Genomic DNA, 10,464 nt, shown 5'->3' with positions numbered 1-10,464 from the left:
GCCTGTTTTTAAGGTCTTGTACTCATAACTCTATGATGCATTATTCCATCAAATAAAAAAAAAAAAAACACACCCAGTGTTATATCTTTGTGGATATCCTTCTCGAATGCATCAAGCCAAAACAAAGCAAATCACTACCGTGAAGGAGGTTTAGAAATGTGATCTTAATTATCATAACATTTTGTGAACTTTTGCTTCGAATTTCTCCGAGAATTATCAATAGTTTGAGAAGCTATATCAAACACTCGAAAGAGTGTTTCCTCCTATTTCAAAACACCTCGAAGTTGGTGAAAAAAAACTCGGCTGCGCTTCGTTTTTCCAACCTACTTCTCGGTGTTTGGAAATCGGAGGAAACACTCTTCCTCGTGTTTGATATATTACATAAAAAACCACTCAGTAAACACAATTTGCAAATATTGGGAATCAATTGAAAAATATGGATTCAGTACCATTAATTAAACCAGCCAGCGGATGAAATGTTCCAGGTAAGACAGACTCGAAATAACACTAAAAAGGCCGAGTGGGGATTCCGTTTTCCAGGTGTTACTTAAAATGGAGACGTGATTGCATGTATAACAAACTGGTTGGGATTAACCCAAAATATCCCCAAACTAATTGTTCTCATGTCCTTCACTTTGTAGGTGTCATTATTTTCGTGACACCGTCGCTTGATGTCATCGAAGAGCCATCCCTTCACGGAGCGGGCGGTTATCTCTTCTGCTACTTGCTTGGCAATAACTTCATGGTATTCTTCTTCGGCAAGGCATCCATCCTGATTGCTATGCTTTTAGCAATCGAACGATGGTTTTCAGTAATCAGACCATTTAGTTACAAATTTTATTTTACAAAAAAGAAAACGGTTGGGTACATCTTGTTTATTTTTGTCTTCAGTGCGGTAATTAAAATCAATACATTCGTTAAGGCGGGATTTAAAGACAACAAGTGCGTTAACGTTCTTGCTCCAGAAATTCCTGGGGAACGGGATCAACAAGCTTTTGTTTTAAGTTACGTCACCGGCACATTCTTAATCCCCTCGTTGATAACTTGGGCTTCCTTTCTCCATATTTGGTATCGAATTAAGGCATCTCAGTCCTCATTGGGAATATCAGAGCAAGCACGGGCTCATCAAAAACGTTTATTGTGCATGTGTATCGTAACGGCTGTTGTCATGACAACTTGCTGGCTCCCCAGTCAAATCACTCACACTTTGAACCAATTTGGTTTCCTGATGAACAAACAAAAGCTAAGTTTAACATTCGCTATGCTCAATTCTTGTTTGAATCCTTGGATTTACTTTATCAGTAACAAAGAATACAGAAATGAGTTTATCTCTTTATTTTCCATCTGTATTAAAAGTACACAAGTTACTCCAGAAAATGCAATGCAAGAAAATGACACGCGGATGGGGGAAGGAAACTTGGTGAACGCAACATCGCATCAGAGCGGCTTTTAATTGAGTGTCGAAAATAATTCGCGTTTGTTTTTGTTTTGAATTTATTTACTACATTCTGTGGTTGGTTAACAAAACTCGCGCCATGTTCTCAATCAATGGAAGCCAAACGAAAACCAATCGTGTTTTGGTCGCACGCGTTTCCCGGTGGTTGGCACCGGCTACATGTATTTGCCTCTTATTCTGATTGGTTCATTGCATTGTGATTGGTCAGAGTAATTACTTTGGTTTTAGTTTCACGACACTAAATTGAAACCCGCTCTTGTATTCTGGGTATCGATACCTCCCAAATAAAATTATCCAGTAGTCCATTCCGGGCATCTCCCAATAGTCAATTTTATTGTCACAATCTGGGGCCTTACTTCTGGGGTCAACTCAACGGTTGACATCACCTTCGACCACGCTAAGGACGACTGGGAACGAGGTTGATTACCCAGTAGGCGTTTCCTACCCTCGGTCGCTCCAGACCTTTTGCTCCAACAAAAAAAACAATAAAGTACCTTAAAACAAATAACGAAAGAAACAAAATTAAATATACATTCATGCCCAATATACGACAACGATAGAGGCAATGGAGGAAAGAAGTAATTGATAAATGTACTGTATGGCTTGTTCTAAAAACACGGCAGCCGAGGTACCAAACGCAAATAAACACACCGTTCCTAAAAACAGAAAACAAGCCAGCGATTCATCCATGTATAGCCCCTTCTCAAACACGCCTGTCGAAGCAACAGACCTAAATTAAACACATAAATAAATAAGTCTAATTAAGACGAGCAGGAAAGAGTCCACCACAGCACATAACATAACATATTATGTTACACAGGGCCCCCGTTGATACCAGTCCTGCGACTGAAGGGATCACCCTGTTTAAATATCAATTCTTATTATAGTATTGTTATTACCCTTCAATCTTTGATCACTGCTGGTCATAAAACAAAATAAGTCGGCCACTGAAACGCACTGAAAAGGTCCACCATGGTCGAATTTGTTCAATGTAAGGTGTCGAATGCACTCATATAATAAATGATTACTTCTAGTTGTTATGATTGTTATCATTAGTAAGTAAGCCTCTTTAGAGAATTTAGGATGACAAATAGTCGTGATTTCCTATTTTGGCGTCTTCCTCAAAATAAAGTGTAGGTTATAATTCCCTGAAGAAGGTTGGGAATTAAACTCAGTTTTAAAATAAAACAGAGTTATACGTTTGTGACGTAGTCAACATAAGTTGTTCCTTATATTTACCTGTAAATTTTCAATAATAATTGTACATATTCAGTATATCAAAATTTAAATAAAATGGGCAGATTTCTAACGAGATGACAAAGGTTTTAATCAAGTTGTGTAATTGAATCATTCCTTCAGCTCCTGTCAATCTCTTAGGAATTCTCAAGTTTTGGAAAAGGGAAGACGTTTATTACGGAAAATAATTAGTAACTACGTGCAGTCAATTTAGTTGCACACTTATATATAGGTTTATCAGTATTAATGCGAATACGAATAAGTTACTTTGACAAGCGGAAAACGACCATAGGACGAATTTCTTCAGTGCAAATTACTAGCTTAATCCTCAGCCATAGTTATTTATGCTTCAGCCTAAGGTTACATTCCAACAAGTGTACGCCAGCCAGGTACGCTATATTTACCCAGCAGCTATATAATAAGGATCAATTAAACACGTGAAATGTAAATAATAATATATAGAAGGGTTAAATTTGCAGGGAGACCACAAAGGTTTTAACCAAGCAAGTTGTATAATATAATATATTAAACTAAAACTCAAACTGTTTTTCCTTTTGTCATGTCTTTTTTTGTACCTTTTCATTGCTCGCTTTCACTCCTCCTTGTTTAGCCAATCGAACGGAATGAAACGAAATGGAACAGAGTTTCTGTGAAACTCAATCTATCTCAATTCAAAGATAGGGTTCGATTGAGTTCGGTAACGGAACACGATCTAGCTCTTTGCAATTGAAGGTGATTGAGCAATCGACTGTTGAGTTCTTGATTGCCAAGTTTTTATGCAAGCTATAAGACTGACCTTTTTGTTAGTGTCATATGACTTCATGTTCAGGACTAAATTATTTGTGCTTTAGTAAGGATTTAGAGTAGGGGACACCTTAGTATGCTTAAGATACAGTTTATACATCTCATTAGCGAGCATTTTGGACATACCGCTCGGCCAAAGGCATATTTTATCGCTTGTCGTTATATTAGATGGTTTCATTTCCAATAACATAGTTTAATGCATAGCAATCCTTTTTTTTTTTCCTCCAGTTTTCTGTACTTTTTCTCTTCGCATACACGAGAGTAGAGGCGCATTGTTTAAAATGCAAACTCACGAGGCGCCAGCAATCAAAAGCGTGTAGCGTCGCGCGCTGTAGCCTCGTTTGCAGTCCTAATCGAGCTTATCAGAGGAAACCGACCTGCCTTTCTGGGGCTTGGGACAGAACTCGATAGACCAAGGCATCCTCGGAGCGTCTTCTCCTCACCTTCGACCGCGAGCCAGGAACAATAATTTAAAGATCAAATGAGGCTGTGTTTTGTTTCGAGAATCCATTCTCAGTAAGAAGAAAGCCATATCCACTAGGATTTGAATTAGGTATCGCAGTAAGATAGTAACTGCAAATTTTGGGAAGAAATATTAAAATATAAAGGAGCAGATGTTTTAGATAATAATAAAATTAAACTTAATTTGAATAATCGTCCGTCTGTTTGATTTTGTTTAGTCTTTTGCAAGCGAACTAAGACCGATTTTATTTGTAGAAGTAAAAGTTCTCGTGGATTTAAGTCTATATTTCATAAAGGTTCATAGCATATAGAAATTGTGCATTCATTTCTCAACATACCTAGTTATTAGAAACCATTTTTTTGTTTGTTTGATTGAGAGAATAAGGTATTTTGGTTTTACCGTGATCGTTTGCTTTCAAACAAGCAATTTACTTTGTTTCGGCCACACGCTGAAAAACCAGAATACAAGTGTACATCAACGTCAGATCGCTTCTTCTGGCATATACGAAAATGAATTGCACCTTAAGAATTTTTTAGCCTAGTCTACTTTTTGAGTATCTTCTGTTGTGCTGAATGTTTTTTCTCTCGGAATATTTAGGATTTCCTCGGTAGCATCGGCTAAATGAAAAATGTATTTTTTGTAATCGGCGAGTCCGTGGAATGTCAGCATGAAGCCAGGCTGATTTCAGCTCCAATAGGTTAGATCTCACAGGTTACTAATTGAATAGCATTTTCAATTGCAAATTCACTGTTGGTGTTATATTACTGTTTGAATTATTTATAAGCGGAAGAACTGATCTCTGATCACACCAAGATAGGAAATTGATAGAAACTTTTATCCTCAAAGGGTACTTGCTGATCGGATTTCAGATGAGAATGCAACTGTTTAAGCTAAAACTTATCTTATTATAGTCACATACATGTGTTTAATTACATAGTGGAGTAGGCCAACTTCCTCCTCCACTCCCCAAAACATTTGCTTCAGGTAATTAGTGGATTTACATCTTATCCGCTAATCAACCAATTCTATTCAATGAGCTTCGCAGTATGGTAAAAATTTAATTACTTGATTGAAATCAGAGATCGACGTCTACAGACGGATTGACTTTTATTCTAGAAGTTGGGGAGAAAGGATTTAACTCCTACGTCCACATTATTCTGAAGGTAACAGTTAAATTTATCGACAAGAAAAGGTTTCTCTATAAGGTAATTTCTTGTTATATTTTATGAGATTGACTATTGACTATTTTATTGAGATTAACTATCATATAGGGCTGGGCAAAGTACCAGCATCCTATAAAATAACCAAAGGGATATTTTCAGCGGCCTGCGTTTTTTTTTTCTTTTGGTCAAAGAAAGTGTTGGGATTGTGAGATAGTAGCCTCAACGGATTTTACGTCCTAACCGGAAAGAAAAAGATGGAAAAGCAAGTATACAGGAGGCATTGAGAGAATCGTCGAAATGGTGGCTGGCAAGGTGAAATTGTTGATTGCAAATGACGTCTGCACAGCCTTAAGAGATTCAAAGCTGACAAAAATATCTTCTTTGGTGAAATAACCTTCACTTCATTTACAGTTTTGAAATACTTGTAAGTTTTGTTTTCCAATCTAACAATTTCGTGTTTTCCGTATTTCGCAGATATTAGCACTTGTGGACTTATCATGGTTTCGTCTCAGGTTTTTGGAGCCATTTTTTCTGTCATTGGAGCGGTTTCAATTATCAGCAATGCTCTGTTTTGTTTGCTGCTGTTCAGAAAACCCAGCTTGCTGAAGAAAACGCACAACATTCTGCTCCTGACTTTGGCTAACATTGATCTGATGACAGGTAATATAAACCGTGTTCTGAAAAAAAATATACAGTGAATCAGGGCGTGCTCTTTTAACAATTTCAAGAATAGGAATAAAGAAAAATGGTAATTGTGTTGAAGGCATGAAAAATTCTGCTCTTGATTTTGGCTTACATCGATAATATGAAAGGTAATATATTTCGAGTTCTCAAGACATGGACAGTGAAGCAGAGCCTGTTCTTTTGCGAATTTAAAGGATAGGAATAGAGAAAAAAAGTAATTGGGTTGAAGGGCATGCAAAAGTCGACTCTTGACTTTGGTTTACATTGATATTATGAAAAGAAATATAAATGGGGTTCTAAACACATTTATATTGAATCGCATGATTTGTTCCCTTGCCACTTACAAGAATCACAGTAGGAGAAAACCGATGAATCAGATTGATATCTGAACCTATGCCATTCGAAATAAATGGAACAGCATCTTTTCTTGGTTTTGGAATACTTTTTGATCGAACTGAAATCGGGATACTGAGATATATAGAACTACATTTTATATTAATTTGGGGTGAAAGGTTTTGGTTTATATGTTGTGCAGTGTTTTGGAAAGCTTTTGCTTTACTTGAAGTAGGGAAAGCAGGGTGTTATTTTGCAATTTTCTGCTAAACAAAGGAAAAATACTTCTTTTTTTAATTAGCATGGTTTCAATCTATTTGTTTTAAATCACCTTGGTGGTTTTCATTAGAGAGATTTTAGCACCCGAACGGGTTTAATGGGAAGCTGCTGGTTCTAGATTCCATTTTGAGAAATCGCATTCTAAGAAATTTTCATGCATTTTATGACTCTGCATTCTAAGACTATATAGAATCTTTCATAGAATGTTCTGTAGTGACCAGGTATAACAGCTAGACAGATTTTGGTAATGCTCCGAAAAGGGCACTGTAAGAAAATCCCAGAATATGTGAACAACGCGACAACAACAGTGTGTGTTGTGAGTGATTCTGTTTAATTCTTGAAGACCATCAAGAGGACATCCTCAAGCATATTTTAAGGCTTGGCCCGCCTAATAATTTGGCATATTTTCATCCGAAGAGGACACATTTGTCCAAAATCCTGGAAAATTGGCAAACAGTTTGTTGTCGGTATCCTTATTAATCCCTCATATTTAGTTTTATTAAATTTCAGTCACCTGACCTGAAAACGAATTGTAACGGTTGTAATCTTTGCTAAAAAATAGGGAACAGAAAGCTATTTTATATAAATCTTTAATCCTGTTTTTAATTTTCGATGAACCCTCCAAAGGTCCTCATGTTTCTGGCAATGATGTCCACGTGCTAACAGTAACGATCAATTAAAGAAAATAGGTCAAACGACATGATAAATGTCAAAATCTGTTAAAAGGTAAATGAGGGGTATCATCTAAAAGGGAAGAATTTCACAGGCATGGTGTGCAAAACATGTTAATGACAAACGTTTTCAAACGTTTGGATTGTAATTGTTCCCAATTTCCAGGTCAAAAACAAGTTATGTGACGTCATCAGCTAAGGAATGTCACAAGACACTTAGGAAGACTTTATTTTGATCAAGGTTGTCAGACAGTTTATTTAATGAATTTCCTTTAGTCGTGCATGTTCTTTAACAACGGAGAGTAGGAATTCCTTAAAATCTATACTGGGGGTCGTTTAAGTTACTTTAGGCAGACAACATCGACTCAATGCAAAAGATCACGAGTTTACATCATGTTTGAAATTAGGTAAATGTCACAAACGAGGCATCTCGTTACAGACAGACAGAGTAGGGAATCCGTATTGCAGGGGGGTCCCTATGGATAACATACGGCTTAGTCGAGAACTGAGCATAAGAATTCTAAAAGGAATAGTTTGTATTTCTTTCCCTCGTAGGTATCATTATTTTCGTAACACCACTGTTTGATGTCATGGATGAGCCATCCCTCCACGGAGCTGGCGGTTATCTCTTCTGTTTTCTACTTGACAATAACTTTGTAGCATTCTTCCTTGGCAAAGCATCCATCCTGATCGCCATGCTTCTAGCATTGGAACGATGGTTTTCAGTGATCAGACCATTTGCGTACAAAGTTTATTTCACAAGAAAGAAACTCTTAAAGTATTTAGTTTACATTTTTCTTTTAAACGCTGTCGTTTTAATCCATAAGTTCTTTGAAGTCGGATTCAAAAACAACAAATGTGTACGTGTTCCAAGTATATCCGGGAAAAAGGGTCAACAAGCTTTTGTTTTAAGTTACGTCATCGGCACGTTCTTAATACCTTCGTTGATAACTTGGGCTTCCTTTCTCCATATTTGGTATCGAACTAAGACATCTCAATCCTTATTGGGTAAATCAGAGCAGGCACGAGCTCATCAAAAGATTTTGTTGCGTATGTGCACTGTGACGGCCGCTGTCATGACAGCTTGCTGGCTCCCCAGTCAAACAATTAACGTTTTGCATCAGTTTGATTTCCAGCTCTACCGAGAGGTGAAGATAACTTTAATATTCGCCATGCTCAATTCTTGTTTGAATCCTTGGATTTACGTTGTCAGCAACAGGCAATACAGAAATGAGTTTTTCTCTCTCCTTTTCAATCTGCAGAAAAAATACGCTGGTCACTCCAGAAACGGTAAGCCTGAAAACGACACGCAGATTGGGCAAGTTAGCTCGGCATAAATATTAATTTAATTCTATATTTTTGGTCTTCTGTGGCCGTCAGGGGTGGAGGGAAGGGAAGCAACCACCCATGCAATTCTCCTATTCCTCCATGACTATTCAAGGTGTGATAATGACACTTAAAAAATAAATAGTATGTGCAAAAATGTTTTCTTTGAGCGCCAGTACAAAAAGTGATGACGTCTCTTGACATGGGTATTTAACGTGACGATTGCCAAACGGTAGCCAAACTAGGTCTGCTACATTATTTTGAAATTCTGGATTCAAAATGCCGTTCAGTTTGTTCTTATCCTTGTCTTGATGAAACACTGATTCAGAAACAGTTTTCGGTACACGAAATTAAAATTATTCTCTTTGCATTAATGTTATTCTGGTTTTTTTTTTTGTGTGTGTCTAATTTATTTTTGTACTTCCTCGGGATTTGCATCACGATAAACTTGGCTAGTTAGTTGCAGAGTGCTGACACTAGTGATATTTTTTCGGAAACCTGCAGCTGTGGACAAGGCTTGTCTAGCTTTGGCAGAACTGCAGTTGTTAATTTGGAGCCTGAAGAAACTTTAAATATTCCGCAAAGATGATGATTATTGCACTATAACATTACATGAAATAAGTCTAATTGGAACGAGCAGGAAAGAGTCCACCACAGCACACAACATAACATATTATGTTATACAGGGCCCCCGTTGATACCAGTCCTGCGACTGAAGGGATCACACTGTTTAAATATCAATTATTATTATATTATTGTTATTACCCTTCAATCTTTGATTACTGCTGGTTATAAAACAAAATAAGTCGGTCGCTGAAACGAATTGAAAAGGTTCACCGTGGTCGAATTTTTTCAATGTAAGGCGTCGAATGCACTCATATAATAAATGATTACTGCTAGTTGTTATGATTGTTATCATTAGAAAGTAAGCCTCTTTAGAAAATTTAGGATGAGAAAAAGTCGTGATTTCCTATTTTGACGTCTCCGTCAAAATAAAGTGTGGGTCATAATTCCCTGAAGAAGGCTGGAAACTCACTTTTAAAATAAAACAGAGAGTTATAAACCTTATGGAATAGCATTGTATACGTTTGGGACGAAGTCAACATTAGTTGTTCCTTGCATTTACCCTTAAATTTTCAATTTTAATTGTACACATTCAGTATAATTATTAAAATTTAAATAAAGTGGGCAGATTTCTAAGGAAACGACAAAAGTTGTGTAATTGAATCATTCCTTCTGCTCCTGTTAATCTCTTAGAAATTTTAAAGTTTTGGAAAGGCGAACAAGTTTATTAGAGAAAATAATTAGTAGTTACTTGCAGTCAATTTAGTTGCATACTTATATATAAGTTGATTAGTTCTTTGTGCGAATGCGAATTAGTTACTTTGACAAGCGAAAAACGACCATAGGACGAATTTTCTCAGGGCAAATTACTGGCTTAATATACTTAGCCATAGTTAACTATGTCTCAGCGTAATGTTGCATCCGAACATGTTTACTTCAGCCAGGTCACTGTATTTACACAGCAGCTATATAATTAGGATCAATTAAACACGTGAAAATGTAAATGATAAAATAAAGAAGGATTAAATTTGTAGGCCAGGAGACCACAAAGGCTTCAACCAAGCAATTTGTGTAATATAGTATATTAAACTAAAACTTAAACCATTTTTCTTTCGTCTTGTCTTTTCTTTGTACCTATCCGTTGCTCGCTTTCACTACGCCTTGTTAATCCAATCGAACGGAATGGAACAGAATTTCTGTGAAACTCTTCACGGCCGTAGCCAGTATGAGGCAAACCGAGGCGCTTGCCTCAGTCATTGTTGACAAATTCACAAACAGTTAAATAAGTAAAAAAAAAAATGTTAACGTAAAATGTTAATGTTGATGTTGAATGATAACGCGAATCAGGCAGTGCCCTGAATTACAGGTGAGAAGAATTAAGCAAAAATTTATGCCAACCAGGCAGCGGCTTTCCAAAGAAAACTGTCTTGTTTTCATGTGTTTTTCCGCCATTTCTCGAGTCTTCTGTCTTCTCTGTTCAGAGTG

At 36.8% G+C, this 10,464-nt stretch overlaps 1 protein-coding gene across 2 annotated transcripts; it reads left to right on the top strand.

Annotated features, from left to right (window-relative positions):
* The first annotated feature begins 4,641 nt into the window (after window positions 1–4,641).
* On the top strand, window positions 4,642–10,183 carry LOC146469642 (allatostatin-A receptor-like). Of its 2 annotated transcripts, XM_085123068.1 has the most exons (3): window positions 4,642–5,164; window positions 5,597–5,782; window positions 7,645–10,183. In XM_085123068.1, exons 2-3 carry the CDS (start codon window positions 5,620–5,622, stop codon window positions 8,424–8,426), a joined length of 945 nt encoding a protein of 314 aa, XP_084979194.1. In that variant the 5' UTR covers window positions 4,642–5,164; window positions 5,597–5,619; the 3' UTR covers window positions 8,427–10,183. The 2 variants fall into 2 exon arrangements, with proteins under 2 accessions (XP_084979194.1, XP_084979195.1); XM_085123069.1 differs by lacking the exon at window positions 4,642–5,164 and having other exon boundaries at window positions 5,574–5,782.
* Window positions 10,184–10,464: the final 281 nt, after the last annotated feature.

The sequence above is a fragment of the Pavona decussata genome, unplaced genomic scaffold, assembly GCF_977016875.1.
Source record: "Pavona decussata unplaced genomic scaffold, jaPavDecu1.1 SCAFFOLD_121, whole genome shotgun sequence".
In the NCBI taxonomy this organism is placed as follows: domain Eukaryota; kingdom Metazoa; phylum Cnidaria; class Anthozoa; order Scleractinia; family Agariciidae; genus Pavona; species Pavona decussata.
The sequence above is the reverse complement of the archived record's forward strand: the minus strand, read 5'-3'. Positions and strand labels throughout refer to the sequence as shown.

Coding starts and splice junctions, on each gene's coding strand:
- LOC146469642 (XM_085123068.1), top strand. CDS start 5,620: ATGGTTTCGTCTCAGGTTTTTGGAGCCATTTTTTCTGTCATTGGAGCG. Junction 5,783..7,644: donor TAACATTGATCTGATGACAG/GTAATATAAACC, acceptor TTTCCCTCGTAG/GTATCATTATTTTCGTAACA.